Below are 16,604 nucleotides of genomic sequence, written 5' to 3'. Positions count from 1 at the left end.
GCAACGGTGACGCTCGTCCCACAGCTCCAGGTCTCGAGACCTCCGTTCCACTCATCCGCCGAGCGGGGTTGATGAGTCATACGTCAAGAGCCCAGCGTGCCACGTCAGCATAAAAAATCACCGCCCCCCCCACCTTCACGTAGTTCTCCCAGACACTACAATGCCCAACGATATCCAACGTGCGGGTATTGGTACCATTGAAAGGCAACATCCTTCATCAGATTTTCCTGTCGAAAACCCCCCGACGCCTGGCAGGAGAGACGAACCGTCACCGCCCTGGACTTAAGCACCTGGTTATTGCGATGAGTCACGGGGAGCCGTGAGGGTAAACGCTTAGGTATTGCTGGTGATAACTTATTGACGTTCGGTATAAACGCTTTACAGGATCGGGAGCCAACACCGCTGCGGGGAAGAGACAAAAGGAAACCTGACAGTAATGAAGGGTGGAGTGGTACCATTTTACATGACGACAATGATATTCATGAAGAAGGTCGTCAGTAAGGAAACTGCTTACTACAGTCATGCGAAGCATGGCGACGAAGGTGATACTTCTGAACCATGGCATTCCGGGGGGCTCATCATTCGCATAAGTGCAATGCGAGTGATCTTGATTTGGCAAATATCATCTGGGCTGTTGACCAAGGCAAGAGACTTACAAGCGCTATGTGTTCTTTTACGGGAACACGGGGGATCTCGTTGCACTTCTAGATGACGGCAGGGGAACCTGCCGGCTTCTTCGTTTCTCATTCACTATCATCCCTAAGAGTCCCCATGAGCTTTTCGAGAGAGGCTTGTGGTATTCGCTGTGATGTTCGCTGAGCGATTACTCTCTTTTGCATCTCTCTCTCTCCTTTGAGTGTTGGTTGCTTTATCGGAGCAGCCGGGGCACAAAGTTGACGGAGATGATTCTAAGTCTTCACGCTGCCTCGAATGACTTGTTTAGTGAGTAGTATGCTGTTAGGGCACTTACACACGTAGAATCAGTTCGGGTGGAGCTACGCAAAATCGATGGCGTACTGGAGGTACTGGCCTTACACGCCGTTATCCCATTGTCCGCCGACTTTGTTGGTTCACCGCCCGCCGTGCAGGTCCAACTCCATGTCGATGGACGGCTGCAACACATCTCCGGACTATATTTGCAGCTTCAAAGTCTTACGTCCATCCTATTAGGTCTCATCAACATTGATGCCATAAACCGCGCCTGGTGAGAACAAAGGAACGCAACACCGCGAAAACTAGGGAACATCCTCAGGCGTTACAAACGAGCCGTTGCATACCCTTTGTATGTTTCAGAGTACAACCTGATGTCATTCAGCAATCGCAACTGTGGGGACGCGGGCTACGTTAGTCGAGGGTGATTGGTTTGTTCGTGGCCGTGGGCCGTACACGCGAGAGCTCCGGCATGATCACGCAATGAGTCCTGGATGAGTACCGAGAGCAATAAGCTTTCAAACAGTCCTTCTTGAATGTTCCTTGGAGAGGCTATGAAGTCTGGGACGATGACGCGAACCTGATCAGGGAACTTACGACCGATCATATCACACGGACGTAGCTCGAGACTGAGTGGTGCAGGCGATGGGGTAAGTCAGGATGCATTATACACATTACGGTCTTCTGGGTGTTCTGACAATGTCTGCAGCTCATACACATCATATCATCGCCAATGATGTTATTACGTGACCCTTTACATACTCCCAGATAAGTCCAAGTCGTTCATGGCTACACTAATCAAGACGTTCGACAACTATATCCCACGACGTATCGATTGCATACCCCAGTATCTGTCACACCAATTGGTGACAATGCAAGAAAACCACAGTCGAAGAATGGTCGCTGAGCATTTCAGTGCAGAAGCCATCATGATGTTGGGAATCGCAGGTGGTCTGAGTGATTGAATGGATGATTCGTGTGGGAAGCAGGACGAGAACGGCATACGATAAGGTGAAAACTCATGCTGCTCGTTCGAGAATGGATGGAATGTGAAAATACCGAGTATGGTGTCGGAGTGAGAACAGTAGCTGAGCATGGAAGTCTGTATGTTGTTGCGGTTATACGTACTGGTACGGACCATACGGACGGGAAGAGCGAGACGTTATACCAGTACGATCACGCAGTTTACGATGTCTGACATGGTTGATGACGGTTCTCGGATTTCTATGGTTTCTCGTATGTCTGAATAGGTCGATGCAACATTGATACCCATCGACATTGTAGGAGCAAATCAACACCCCGAAGTCGCGACAATGTTGCTAGGACAGACGCTAGCTATAGTCGATGGTAGGAAGAAATACTGAGAAGGACTTCACTGGGCTTTCTTCTCGCTACCATACATACGTATACAGTGACGCAACGTCAACTGCGCAGCCCGGCTCCTACCTACCGGTCTCGAGACCCAGTCATAGATTCTAGTTCCATCACAGGCTGGGTGGGAGTCAATATATATATACTGCTGTGTTGTCGGCGCGCGTTTTACCGCCTACCTGTACGGGGATAGTTTCATGAACCCCGCGATCTTCATAGACAAAGGCTTGGGAGGGCGTTAACCCTAAGGAATCGATAGAAGTCCTCTAAACGCGTGTGGTACCATTTCTCATAGAGTTGTGACATTATGAAAGATTTCGGCATGGGTGCATGATATTGCATGAATGTGCATGAAATCATCGAAAACACTCTCTGGATCCACAAACCTCAAAGACTGTTGGAATCAAGAAAAACACCTGCACAACATGTTCATCTAAGCTCTTTCTATCTCATGGTACCCGGAGCTGCATCCCTAACGGCTTTCAGGGTGCGTTTCTTTCTTACACTGAAAACACCTTTTCAGCATGATGAAGCGACTGAGGGAGGCCTTGTAGCCCAAACCGGCACGACGTGATTGCTAAGGATAGGCGTGATCAGGTTGAACCCTTAATCGACTTCTGAGGCCTTTATCTATGTTGTTTTAGGGATTTTTATCAGGTGGAGTTTGCGATTCGCACGCACATGGGAAAGTTTCGTGAAGAATTTCGCACACAGCAGTAAGGAGGGAAAGCCGCGCAATTGCCGCGATGGAAGCCGTGATCAGCTCAAGGAAGTCGTTTTCCAAGACCCATCAGACAGTATATCGCTATTCATCTATACCTCTCTCGCCATCAGGGCCAGTGTTACGACACCTGAGGATCCGAGTAAAAGGACTTGCCCTTTATGCGTTATCACATTCTGCGAGGGGAACGGCTTGAATGTGGACATCAAGTATGCTTCTAATCCTTACCGTGATTTGAATCAAATCGCCCATCGATTGTTTCAGACAGGACACTGGCGGGCCTCATGAACGTATACTGAGTGGACTATCGTATTTGCAGTGATGCTTCGCTGGGCGAGTACCCTCTCTTTCTTTTTCGAATATTGGTTGCTCCTTGAAGCAAGTGAGGCGCAAAGAAGAAGAGAAGGTTTTAAAGGTTGACATACAGTGGCAAATCGTTATATAGATAAGATAATGGGCGATGGTGAAGCAATAGGATTGACTATCAAACGGCGTACCGCGTTCACATCGCCCTTGATTCTGCAACGCCTGCGCGGGTGTGTAAATTCAGTTTCAAAATCCCTTGGAAGGTGTCGAAAGATATACTTGGACTTGATCTTCATCTTCAACGTCTCACGTAAGCTGTAGATGTGTTACCGTAGAGACGCGCAGGCCCGGGTGGCAACAAAGGAGCGCTACACCGCAGTCAAGGCGACAACGGTAGAATGGTGCAGTGGAACCTATGAGAGGTCTTCCTTTGTACGTCTGGCAGTGAGATGCTATGCCATTAAAGATTTGAGAAGCTGCTGGCTCCAAAGGGTTGGACCGATACTGCACACTGGGCGTGCCATCATGATTCATCCGTCGTTGCAGCGGGCTGTCGGTAGTACATCGAAGTCCGTACTTCTGTGAACATTGGATCCTTCGGAAGGTAATCAAGAAGTGCACTACGACACATACTCGTCATTTAGTTCCAACGATCAGGTTAACACAAGGTACGAAACATTCCTTTCCGATTCTTCTAGATGAGCCTTCCCGTCAGGAGGGCAGACACAACTAAAAGAAAAAGAGAGGCAAACGGCTCAGTTCAAACATCATCACCGTTTTTGAATTCAGCATCCCTTTGAGCCCCCATGATTCCCGATCCCACAGTTATTTGTATCCCTTTGAGCCCCCATGATTCCCGATCCCGCAGTTATTTGTATCCCTTTGCGACTCCATGATTCCCGATCCCACAGTTATTTGTATCCCTTTGAGCCCCCATGATTCCGGATCCCACAGTTATTTGTATGTTTCTCAGATGGCATTCTCAGTTTCAAGGAACTCTCAGCATACATCGGACCAAACAGTTTCGCAAGCCAGCTCCCCGCGCGCGAAAGCTTTAGGCACCCAACCCCCAGGTTGAAACAAGAAGAAATAAAGTGGCTTCAGGGTCACTGCCTCGATCAAATAGCATGGTGCATAGCGGGGGAAAGAGACTCGGCCTATCCAGCGACGTCTAATTCTTCTGTGAAGTTTCTGTCTTCCGCCTGTGACAGCGTTCAATGACGAGACGAGAAGACTGTCACTGAACGGTATCGCAAGGCGCCTGGCTAGTTCTAAACGCAAGGATAATTGCCAACCATGTTGAAGGCTGACGCACCGTGCACCTGCGTACGGCGGGGCATCTTCTTGAGCGTTTGTGGAAGTCGACTTGGTACAGTTGTTTGTGGTTTTTGTCAAGGGCAGGGAGGGCGCGGCCAAGGTTTTATAGAAAACAGGAGTGGCGAATCAGGCGCAGCAACCCTAGTGGCGACGAAATAAGTTTTGTGCGTGCGTCGGGGTAAACCCTGCCCTACAGGTTTCGGGTAACAACCCTAGTTCCAGACGTTTCCGCCTGATTATTCCAGGTAAGAGACCCCTTGAACATCAATTGAAAGATGATTACTCTATCAAATCTTTTTCACAATCGGTCTCCATTGATTGAGTTGTTCGTACTGTCTGCTCTTGAGATTTTTCTACGTATATCAGATTACGTAATGGGCAAGGGAGGGTATAAACGAATGTAGAACAACTTTGATTGAAACGAACGGCAAAATGAACTACGATCCCCCAAACTTCAAAGCCATATGCTTTCCACTTAACTTGATCGCACTAGATCCTAGTAAAGCACCAGATTGCTACCCCAACTCAATGGTCAGCCTCAGGTTGTTCAATTGCTGCCTTGCTAATCAATGCAGCAGTCAGGCGGGACCTCACAACGGTCTTCTCCTTCTTCTTAGCAGGGCCACCCTGACCTCCTTCAGCGGCTTCCTGCTCGCGTTTCCTTTTGCGGTTCTTCAAGTAGGCGATCTTTTTTTCAATGCGAGTAAAGGTAAAGGGCTTCTTCTCGGTAATCCTCCTTCAAACTGTCAAACTCCGCCGAGGTTACCACTTCCGCATCTACGAAAAGGGACTTCGCCTTCTCAAACGGCACCAAGTAGTCAGCCAGTTCCTTATTGGACGCGGGAAGAACGGCATCGACGTGCCTCAATGTTTCGGGGTCCAAGGCGTAGATGGACTCCGCGGGGCGGATGATCGCTGTGAATGACTCATCATCTTCATTGTTGGGGTCATTCACCCTCATAACACGCTGGAAACCTTTGTCGTCCAGGGGCCGCGCGTGAGACGCGAAAGTCGAACTCATGTTTCCCACTGGCGCGGTGGTTGCAAACCCCGACTCAACTGCCCTCTCATGGAGATGCTTAGCCAAAGTCTGCCTGGCCGCGGCAGTTTGCTCCTCATTATCCTCTCCTTCATTCTCATCCTCATCTTCATCCTCGTCCTTCGAACGCCCCCTGATAGTGGAAGTGCTGGAAGTATCGGAAGAGGAGTCATCCTCATCGCCCGTGTGGTAGTAGCTTTCATGTACAGACGGGGTCCCCGGATCCTCGTACGCAACTTCCTTCCTCTTGCGCACAAACCAAGGCTGCGGATCAATGTTCCCCTTGAACTCATACTCAGTCAAGGCTTGCTCGGCGCTATGCTCGTCATATAGAATACCATCGGTAACGCACCAACAGCCTCCGGTCTCTTGGTGGCGGAAGAGTGTCCCAAACATCCAGTCACCCGCCCCGTTGTTGACGTCGAGTTTTGCATGGCGACGAAGTCTGAGTGACTCGTTAAGCAAACGGTGAATATCAGGATTTCCACCGGTACGAGAGATCACCTGAGGTGCTATGCGGCCGTCCTGCTCAACCGGGGTGGGACCTTCGGGGGCTGCGGGTGCAGCGGGGGAGTCTGCCCTCACAAAACAGACAATGTTCCGCGTGTCAAGAGCTTTTGTCCTTTTAAGGCCTCCTGGCCTTTCGTAACAGGGCAAGCAGCATATGAGATTCTGACCGTGGTGACTGTAGTACCATAAGGGATTAGCTTCTCTTCACACAAAAAAGGGTTTGGGTGTACAGTACATGTAACGGTAAACGGTTTCGTGCCACTGAAAATGGCGAGAAGCGTGGCAGCGGATGCACTTGTACTCACCATGAATGGGGTAAGAGTATCCATCCTCGCCTTCGATCAGCTCACAGATCCAACCTCGTTGCATCTTTGCGTTGGCGTTCGGTGCTGTTGGGACTCGAAGGCACGTAGGGAAGTGGTAACTCGTGATAAGGCGGACGTTTCAATGACGGTCAACGGAAACTTCTTCCAAGATCTGGGAGGCAAATTTTGCGCTGCACAGCCTTGGCAGGAAACTTTGACGCGGCCCGGTTTGGCGCGGCCCGGTCGCCCTAGGGGTATAAGGGAATGCGCAAGTGCTTACGTCCTCTCAGAGTGAGCTTTCCCCAACTGCAACGCTACCAAATTTCCAAAGACCTATGGCCAAAAGCAAGCGCGAAAAGAGCCTCAAGAAGAGGGACATCTCCCGTCGCAGCATCGGTATTCTTCCCCCCGCTTCGCGCCTACGCAAGTATGGGTGGCATGACTTGGATCCTAGTCATGACGACAGGCCAGAACTTAGGATGCTTATGGGGATGCCGCCGAAACAGGCACTGGGGGACTCGAAGATCCCGTCAGCAAAAAGGCTGATCACGACAAGCGCAAAAAAATCCAGCGGGACTTCCGACGTGACACCAATCGCAAATTCCGTGAGGGCTACAACGATAATTTGGGGATCTTCTTGGCTGGCAAGATTCCAACCGAAAACAGAGTGAAGGCTGCAAACTCCCCAGCTCGCACCGATTGCGAAGATGACCCGATGAGCGACTCGACGCGCGTGGGGGTGCCGTTGCCTGCAAAGACTCTGAAGATGAGAGAAAAGATTTCCAAGAAGCGGATTCGTAGGGCTGAGCTTGCGAAGTGGAAGAAGAAGCACAAGAAGGTTCTGGAGGGAAAGACGAGGTTTGAGAAGATACCGATCGAAGGATATCCAGGAAAGTATCGGATCCACACCAGGTGGGGCGGCCCATAAGGGACAGCTCTTGAGTGATCCATTGTATCTTAGCTTTCAATAAGAACTGCAAATTACTTGAACACATTCGAACTCTGCCACTGTAGACCGGAAGACCCTTTGTCCAAGACGTCTGCTTGCGAACCGCGTCGTATTCTCGGTGCCTTCACCGGGAAGTAACTTCGGGTACATCCCGAAATGAAGCATGGTACCTGCGACGATACACACGAAAGCCATTTGTTGGAAACAAAGCAAAATCAGAGCGAAGTTGTCCATTCAGATGGCCACGAACAGGGCGGGAAGGATCAGCGATGCTCCATGGCTTCCTTATCGGTGCACAACGCCTACAACGCAAAGTCAGGTATGTTTTCCAAGTATGCAAGACCTTTTTCTAATCGTCTTACAAGTCATTGGAATATGCTTCGCCATACTACTCGCCATCGTCTTGTTCGTTGAGGCACCTGTTGGAAGGACGTCCTGACTAGTGCCGGGCTCTTTTCGCCTGCCGCGCTGCGAACCTCCGCTCTCCCCAACGATCCTTCGCCTCCCTCCGAACATCCTGGGTTCATCGTGGAAGTGTTGGACGTCGTCGGCAGTGGACAGGGATGTCGGGCGTCACTCGCGGCAGCTGTACAGCGGTGGGGTAACGGTTGTCGGTGCACTATCGCCGGTGCTCGAGCCTCGACGCTGCCTACGAGACAATACTTGCTGACCTTGCCTCACGACGGCTTCACGCGCTTTGACGGCGGATCTGGTTGCCAGGATGTTCCCGTTGGCTGCTCCTATCTCGACCGTTATTGGGCTTTGTCTGCCAAGCGCTCTCTGAGCGAAATTGATCTTGCGCGGGCCGTGGCATCGTCTGGCAGGAAGACACGACACAGTAAGCTTCTTTAAGCTGAGTGGATGTCTCATCTTAACGAAGCAATCTCTCGTCGTGTTTAGCGATTCTGTTCTCTTTATGCGTGGCTTCTCTTGATTGTTAACCCTTCCTTTGTTTGGAGATTTGAAACGCGTGCTCATTGTCTGCGAGAGACGCAACTGGGTGACCTCAAACGTGTCTTGGAGTCTTTCCGGAATACTGAAGCGATTGTTTAGCGTACCTCACTCGGTGACTTTGGAGTTGCCTGGCACATCGGAAAAAACGCCCGCGGTACGCTCATCAAAAATTCATGTCAACTACTCTTCGCCGCGTTCGCCTCTGTTACAATGTCAGCTATATGGAGCTTCTGTGAGCAACTAAGTCTTTCCTTCGGCACTGAGTCCTTGTCCTTCGCCTACGATGATTACCGCTGCAAACCATGCTGTGTCACTTCTCCCTGAACCATCGTGATGGTATCCACGACCCTCGGAGTCTTCTGCTGACAAGGTTTCAGCACTTTCATTGAGTTCTTCGTTCTTGAAAGAAGGAGCGGGTGAAGGGCAAGATGACGGAGAGGATGCGGAGGAGGAGGAGGAGGCGGGGATGACGGTGGATCCTGAGAGTCGGAAGTAAAATGGTCGTGGATGTCTGTTGCGCTTGGAGGAGTGTTGTACGTGTCTGGGAAACCTCTGCGATTCATGGCATATAGTTTCCCGCGGTGTTATGGCGGAATTGTCTACATCGTCTCGCGGGTCAATCAATGCGTGGTGATGGTGGATGATGAGGATAGGACAGGACAGGATAGCATGAGCAAAAGGAAAACGAATGGGCTTTGGGTTGATGATATTGTATGCAACGAAGTAGAGATATATCTCATAAAAGACAAAAGCATCACCGTAAAACACCAAAACAGCCGTCTCACTCCTCGTTCCTCCCAGTACGCGCGATCGCTTTCTTCCATTGATTTAGCTGCTTCCTCTTCCTCGCCAGCAGAGATCCCCCGGTCAAGGGTTCGAAGGGGTGATATTCACCGACGGGGGCAGAACACTTCTCCGGGGGATCGTTATCCCTTGCCTCCATCTCGGCCCTCAGGATGGCCGCTCGTTGCTTCTGCTGGCGGCGCCATTGCACGTGAGCTGCCTTCCTTGCGGCCTGGTCAGCCTTACGCTCTTTGGCCTGGCGTAAGCGGTCTTCAGCAACGCGAGGTCGACCTTGTGCTCCCTTTGCTGCCTCGATCCTCTCCCTGTTCTGATGGTCCAACTCTGATTCCGTGAGATCGTTTGCCGGGTTGAGGTCCCTCCAACCGTAACGCAGCATCCTCTCGCGAGGCGGGAGGTAGCCTTGCCAACGCTTGACGATGTCGGCCTTCATCAGACGCTGATTATGACGGTTCTTTTTACCTCCCATACTGACGATTCGTTCTTGATACTCGGCGTCCTCCAATACTTGGTTGGATAGCGTAGTACCTAGGGTGGCTGCTTTCATCGGAAAGTACGTCCAGGTAGAAGGACCTTGGCCTCCACCGCCTTAGACGGAGATAGGTGTACGGTCAGCCGGTCCATTTCAACGCTGCTATGGAGCATACAGCGCGGCATTCGACGCTGATCATTGGAAAGGTGCGATAGGAAGCTTACGGATGGGGACGGACGGGAATGCGCATTGAGCACGAAGCCCAGCTTAAGTGGCCCTAAACCGCAAAATCTTGGCCAATGTCAAGCGGGGGTTTCCTCGCAATCCTTGGCTCCCCAGAATCATTGAGACCAAAGCCGCCGCCGTCCATTGTTCGTTGCAACTGCGAATCGCACCCACAGCCAAACCAAGAACAGATTTCTCTAAGGTGGACAATATGTCCAATGATCAGCATCTCCCGGTACTGATCACCATGACCAGTTACCAGTGCACGGTCTGTAACCGCAAACGTTTTCTCAACCCGGGTGCCCAGGTTTATATCTCCAGGTACGCAACAACCTCAATAACGATCGATTGCTTGCCGAGGGAAGCTGACATTGCTGTCGCTACAGAACAACCCCCGACCGACGCAACCACATACGATACGTCTGTGGAGGCTGCTACCACGGCAGGTTGTTGCCCTGCAAGCGACCCATCTACCAGAGGGTCAGCCTTCGTCAGGGCCCCATCGAGGCCCCTCCCGTTGTGACTACCGCGACCACCACTACACCGCCTTCCCCGGTCCAGGCTGTCCAAGCGGCCCCTTCACAGCCTCCCCCGGTTCGGGCTGGCCTACCACCCCCACTCCCTCCTACACCTGCAATCGCCCCTCTTGCTCCTGTCAAGAGGAGTTACAGAGAGGTGTTTGACGTCGATGACTCCAGCAGGGAGCAGAGTCCCGAGCGTCGTCCACTTGCCTCTCCGCCGGCGAAGAAAAACACAGCGCCGACTGAACATGGGCTCGCTCCGTCGTCCCTGTGGACGCCTACATCCAACAGCATAGTGTCGACATTAGCGGCACGTCCGTCCTCGTGGCACCAGATTGGGACGGGCCCTTCTGCGATGTTCGACACCTCTTTCCTCTCTTTTATCACACCCGGATCCAAGAATTGTAGTGAGACCGGACCAGACGCTCTTTCCGGGAGGAACAAGATGTTGCTGGCGACGTGGGATAAGGATGTCAAGGCCAGAAGGCAGAAGGCCGATGAGCTGGACAAGCTGTTGAAAAGGGATGTTGCTGAAGCTAGCCACTCCTCGACCATCTCGGGGATCAAGACCGCGGCTGAACCCAACAAGCGAGTGATCATCGACCTTAAGGTCGAGGAGATGACGCCCAACCCAGATCGCATGGAGGCGATCACGGAAGGAGATGAGGATGTGAAGTCCCGTAGTTAAGATAAAAATCAGTAGGGCAGGTTCCATCATTGTTTGAGGTTACGAAGATGCACGATAGCAGCGAGAGGTTCTGGATTGGTTCATATTGCGTTTTTGTTTTTGTTTGTTTCAGGGATGGGTAATTGTCTTCAGTGAATATATATTACGTTCAAAAGAATGTCCCATTGTCTCCCGCTCTACTCTCTTCCTGCGGGTTCTACTTGACAGACAGGCGACAGACCGAACGATGGAAAGCAGGACCGTGGGAACTAACAGTGTGTATAGCTGAGGACTGCCATTCTCAAAGCTTTGCAATAGTGGAAATGGTAGTGCTAGGCCCAACAGCGTCGTCCATGTCGTATTGGCTTACCCCGCGCTGACAGAAGGTTTAGCAGGCCTCATGATCATGCCAAGGCTATTGGGATACCTCTATAGTGTCTTTCTACATTGGGAAGTGCCGGAGGTGGAGTAGACCGATAGTATTCCACCATATGCATCAAAAGTCAAATACCCACGTTGGCGAGCAGTTTGTGCGATTACGTAGTAACCCCTACATGCCAGCCGCTGTCTCAGAGGGAATACGAAGAAACGATACGGTTTGCCCCACAGAAGCAAGGCTTGATGAATTATGCAATCCTGCAACGCCTGAGTATCTGGTCCATTCCTGGATGGGTGATCATGGGGCCTACTTAGCGTTGAATAAAACCGGCGGGGTTTGGAAACGATAAGCCGACCTCTTTCCTGGCCGTGGATGCTTGCCATCGTGACCCGCCACGGTCTTGGCATGTCGCTCCCGTATGGAGGCTCATGGGATCGAACAGCCAGAGTCAAAAACAGCTTACGTAATGCTCAAGAAGCCTGCCTTGGCATCACAGACATGCCCCGCCCGCAAACCCGGGCCGGACCATGGAGCAAAACGCTTTTGGGCAAAAGATGGGAGGCCAAGATAGGAAAGGAGGAGCAGGCAGCTTTATTGGTGCGTGACCATTACGTATCCCCATGACCATGTTATGAACATGACCTATCGACGTCAGCGGCTTTCCCACCACTATATGAACCTCGCCCTCCCACTCCATTATTTTCTTCTCCTCAGCGAACGCAGCCTCTGTCGCACTCTGGGAGCTGCAGTGCACACTGGTTGGGTCCAAGGAGAAAGGAAGGAGTACCCTCGAGGCACGGGATAGAGACGACGATAACTGGCAATGCCGACACCGTAGTATCTCCTCTCGTGCAGGACAATGGGCGGTACCACCTTGGACTCAAAGAAGTTTGAAGGGTGCATCATGCTGTTTTCGGTCATTGGGACGTTGATGTCTGAGGTCGAGCGAAGCTTGCGTTTGCCCGTTCCATTGCACAGTGGGATTGTTCCTGTCCGGGGGGCCCATGCTTCGGCGTCACCAACTGGTAGGATGGCTCGAGGAGTCAAGGAAGGGTACTTCATGTACCACCTCGAGTGTCGCTTGCGCAGGTTAGCCTTCGGAGGGTGTTCGCGTCCCTGGGTGTGGTGGGTGGTGGTTGTGGGTGGTGGTTGTGGATGGTGGTAGGGTAGTAGGGTGGTAGTAGGGTAGGGCAGAGTCGGGAGGGGGGGAGGGACGTACGGGAGGAGGGATGGTTGGGTTGGGTGCTTGGCAGAGGGTTAGGTGTTTGGTTCCGGTGTTTGGTGAAGGGGAGAAGGCATGGTTGGGTTGGCATGACTTTGAGAGTTCACACAGATTGAGTGCTACCCCCGCAGTCCTACTCGGAAGACGCTTGCTGACTACACTGTTCTGCTCTCTGTCTATCGGGGGGACCCCGGCTGACCAACTCGCCATCCCTTTGGGTCCCCTCCCTCGGCCATCATCCTCGTCGTTGCTGGCCGACTTCAACAGTCACCGAGGTATGTCTCCTTCGTTGCACTCTCTTCCCATACTGACTTGCTTTCGTAGGAAACGGCCTATCCGCAAGATCATGAGGAGCAAGGAGTGGATGTAACGATGAAGTTATCAGAAGGATGGTATGTTGGTAAGTCTTCATCGCCAATCCTTGCCATGCCATGCCGGGCCACTGACGACTTCGCGCAGTGAGAGATGTGACGAGTATGGTGGTGTTGGTGAAGTCTTGTCGTCGAGGACGTGGGCTTGGAGTTAGCTCTCATACCTGTGCCGGCTGCGTCGACGGACTTTATCGTGATGTGAAATCCGAGATACGGGCCCCCCCTGTCTTCGAGGAGGGATCAGAATGATTTTGCTCTGGGGCTGGTGGGTTATGGGGGTTAGGAGATGGATAGTGTTGTACGGTACAATGTAATGCTTTTCATCAGATATGTGAAAACCCAGTTGATGGTTGTTGTGTGTTGTACTTGTGTATCGTCCATCTATGCTCTCTCCTCCCTTCTCCTTCCTCTCGAACCCTATTGTTGTGTGCGCCCTGAACGCCATGTATCGCAACGACGTCGCGGCGCCTGAAGGATATGATACACACTGAACAGGTATGGCAAGCAGTTCAGTAACTTTGTAACTTTTCGGCGGAGTCCGCCGTCACGATGCGGTATATGTGGTGCGTGCGTGGGATCCATGTAGGCTGGTTTCTACCATACGACGGAAGAGAACTTGCAGTGGCCTTCTCCTAAGCTGACAGAGGTGACTGGGTACATAACATTTGATTGAGGCTTATCATCAATGTCTATGGGGTTGTGCGTATCCTCCCTTTGTGATGCTCGCAGCTGCCATTCTTCACGTGCACGCGTGAACAGATGTCGGGCACCTCGAGTACTCGGCCACATCCGCCCTCCTCATTTCTAAGCCCAAGACCACGTAAGTCCGCCAGACAAAGGACATGCTGACCTTCGTTTTCACTCAAAAAGAACAACCTCTCCAGCCTCTATCAACGTCTGCATGGGACTAGGAATGGTTACAAGATACCAGTTTTGTGAAGCGAGTCCGGGGTCTGCGGCGCGCGGATGAAGGGGGTTTTCGATGGATGATAGGGAGGTCGGAGGAATGAAGGTAGTTCGCCTGGGCTGTACGTATCTCGAATTTCCTATGATTGAAGTTGCGGGAGAGATTCTGTGGATGGCCATGTAATGAAGACATCTGATACCTGTCGATAAGGTAATCGAAGTCCTCTCCGGCCTCGTCGCTGCTACCATGACCACTAACCCGAACACCGCATCCACGAGAGCCGATCCGAAGCAAAGATGACGTCCGTAACACAGTACAGATAGAGAACGCGGCCTGGGGGCAGGTGCACTCAGTTGCGATCAGCGCTGCCGACGGTAGTTACGTCCCCGTCGGATCACGCCACGATGTCGAACCGCCAAGTTCCCAAGCATAGTCCGGCATGAGTAAAGACGTATTGATTAGTGCCAGTATCGCATCACAGCTGACAGTTGCGACGGTTTGCTGGAGATGTCTCTAGCATCTATAGATCATGAACGGCGCGGCGCGCATGAGCCTCTTCACGTCCCACCGAAAGAAAATAAAATCCCGGGAGGGGCGTCGAACAACTGGAGACAATGAGGTGTACCAATAACCTCCCAATAAATCCGGTCACTTTCTCCATATCCTCGTTCGTCGTCCACCTAGGAGCCCCGGCACCGCGACTAATCCACTTCGAGGAAATCCATGAAGAAGAAGCGTCCCTTTGTATCGATGCTTGTTTCGGAGACGGCGAACAAGGTCAAGGCACCCCACTCCTATACGAACGTTCCTGATTGTGAATCGAAACAACGACCTCGATGCTGACAACGTTTTCGACCTTCCATGTCCGTCGCTCTCGCTCTTTCGTGGCCGTATAACCGTCGTGACAAGTTCGATCGCCCGCAGTGCATCGTGGAGCTGAATCTGAGAGCTCGAGCATCTCCTCAGCTGGTGTCCTCGTATTGTCCAAAGCGAGCGCTGACATGCAGCCTTCGATCAGCCACGACGTGGATGCTGAAACCCGCATAACGTCAAACAATGAGCTCCATGGACCGAAAGCACCCTATGCAGATAACGTTGAACGAGTACAAGTCACGTTTGGCGGTGCAAATCAGTCGAACCTCTCCATCACCTGAAGCACTCGTCCCCATAACTTGCTAAGCCATGACGCACCATCCCTCTGTCTCCGTATTGATCGACTTCATACAGTCGCAGCATCATGAGTCTCCCCTCCTCTAGAAGCGCTTCGTGTTGACACAGATTCGCCAAAGACCAGTCCATGGCGCCGATACGCTGCAGTTGTCGCCGATCCACTCTGCCTGAGGACGTCAAGTACTTCCGCACGCTCTCATGTACTCAGCGAAAATTTGGAAGGCCGGAACGTCCCCCGGTGTTATCGTCGTTTCGCGTAACATGCTGAGAGTGTTGTCAGGAAAGGGAGCCGGTGCGATGTTGGTTGACTGTAACAACGATCTGACGCTGTTGAATGACAGCTTTCGACGATGCAATCTCAACTCACCTTGCGTACGACTGACGGGAATGGAAATCTTCTACCTTGATATATGTATATTTGCCGTGATCGTCACCCACTTCGTACGTGAGACAGACAAAGAGCATAAGCATATCTGAACCGTGACGGTCGGACACTATCGTACACATTCTTAGCCTATAACAAATAAAACAACTTACGTCTCCTCCCCAATGGACTTGGGCCTGTCCTATTACGATTCCCAGACGTCACCTATCCACTCCATGATCTTGCTTTTTTTCCCTTTGGTCAACTCACGCACGTCACCCTCGGTACGTCTTCCATACCTTCTCACGTAGGCGTGAAAGGCCCCGACTCTCACTTCGACTTTAGTCTTCTTAATTTCGTCCCCGTACTCCCTCCAGGCGGTCGCAATTCGACACCTCTTATTCATCTTCATCGACGCCGGAGGAGAAAGAATGCCACGCTCGGCAGCCACGTCTTCGTTGGCCGGGGGCGAAACGAGGACAGCAGGTCGACTGGCGAAAGGGACGAGCTCGTACTTGTTCTTCTTCCCGCTCTTCAATACACGACAATGCATGGAGCACAGACGTAGCCACAAAAACTGGAGCATCCTCGATGGACCTGCAGTGAAATCAATGTCAGCTTTTAAGCAAAGGACGTTCTTGAGATTATTGCCTACATTAAAGGAAAAACATCCTCTTCTTACACGAAATATCTATTGGTCGTACAGCAAATGCAACGGAAGCCCGTGACTGGTATCTCTCTGGGCACAAAGAATTGGCGGCCGGTGTTGTTCGTAGACGGGGTTGGTTTAGATAGTTGAGGCCATAGTTTTTATGTTTGGTATGAGTTGCTCGATGGGGTTTGACAATGTCCCAGGAAACATGGCCGTGGAAGCTCTGCCTCTTCAATGATATCGTAAGTCTTCATTATCGCACATATCCACCATTTTCACGAAGTATCACCAAGATCACCGGCCGCGGCTACTAACATAACAAGCTTCCAAGCGAGCCGAAGAAGCCATTCCGTGGCCATTATGTCGGGTATACGGTTCGATCCACGAGTGGCGACTCTCTCCCCACGGTCAACCCTTCCTAATCGCAAAACTTTCACAACGAAATCGCCAA

The 16,604-nt window shown here is 51.7% G+C and overlaps 5 protein-coding genes across 5 annotated transcripts; 2 read left to right on the top strand and 3 right to left on the bottom strand.

Annotated features, from left to right (window-relative positions):
- Positions 1-5,339: 5,339 nt before the first annotated feature.
- SAICODRAFT_22688 (uncharacterized protein) lies at positions 5,340-6,381 on the bottom strand (the record flags this gene model as incomplete). Its single annotated transcript, XM_019166627.1, has 2 exons — positions 5,340-6,324; positions 6,362-6,381. 2 exons carry the CDS (start codon positions 6,379-6,381, stop codon positions 5,340-5,342), a joined length of 1,005 nt encoding a protein of 334 aa, XP_019027417.1.
- A 453-nt stretch (positions 6,382-6,834) lies between these two features.
- On the top strand, positions 6,835-8,300 carry SAICODRAFT_22687 (uncharacterized protein; the record flags this gene model as incomplete). The annotated part of the gene is made up of 5 exons (XM_019166626.1): positions 6,835-6,952; positions 7,006-7,411; positions 7,514-7,582; positions 7,640-7,767; positions 7,864-8,300. The coding sequence occupies 5 exons, from the start codon at positions 6,835-6,837 to the stop codon at positions 8,298-8,300; spliced, it is 1,158 nt and encodes a 385-aa protein (XP_019027416.1).
- Positions 8,301-9,183: 883 nt separating this feature from the next.
- Positions 9,184-9,750, bottom strand: SAICODRAFT_22686 (uncharacterized protein; the record flags this gene model as incomplete). Its single annotated transcript, XM_019166625.1, has 1 exon — positions 9,184-9,750. One exon carries the CDS (start codon positions 9,748-9,750, stop codon positions 9,184-9,186), a length of 567 nt encoding a protein of 188 aa, XP_019027415.1.
- Positions 9,751-10,111: 361 nt separating this feature from the next.
- Positions 10,112-11,109, top strand: SAICODRAFT_22685 (uncharacterized protein; the record flags this gene model as incomplete). The annotated part of the gene is made up of 2 exons (XM_019166624.1): positions 10,112-10,221; positions 10,287-11,109. The coding sequence occupies 2 exons, from the start codon at positions 10,112-10,114 to the stop codon at positions 11,107-11,109; spliced, it is 933 nt and encodes a 310-aa protein (XP_019027414.1).
- Positions 11,110-14,745: 3,636 nt separating this feature from the next.
- On the bottom strand, positions 14,746-16,073 carry SAICODRAFT_68652 (uncharacterized protein; the record flags this gene model as incomplete). The annotated part of the gene is made up of 5 exons (XM_019170411.1): positions 15,801-16,073; positions 15,505-15,746; positions 15,330-15,464; positions 15,159-15,300; positions 14,746-15,048 (listed from the first exon to the last, which is right to left on the bottom strand). The coding sequence occupies exons 2-5, from the start codon at positions 15,642-15,644 to the stop codon at positions 14,746-14,748; spliced, it is 720 nt and encodes a 239-aa protein (XP_019027413.1). The 5' UTR covers positions 15,645-15,746; positions 15,801-16,073.
- Positions 16,074-16,604: the final 531 nt, after the last annotated feature.

The sequence above is a fragment of the Saitoella complicata genome (assembly GCF_001661265.1).
Source record: "Saitoella complicata NRRL Y-17804 unplaced genomic scaffold SAICOscaffold_1, whole genome shotgun sequence".
NCBI lineage: Eukaryota > Fungi > Ascomycota > Saitoellomycetes > Saitoellales > Saitoellaceae > Saitoella > Saitoella complicata.
The sequence above is the reverse complement of the archived record's forward strand: the minus strand, read 5'-3'. Positions and strand labels throughout refer to the sequence as shown.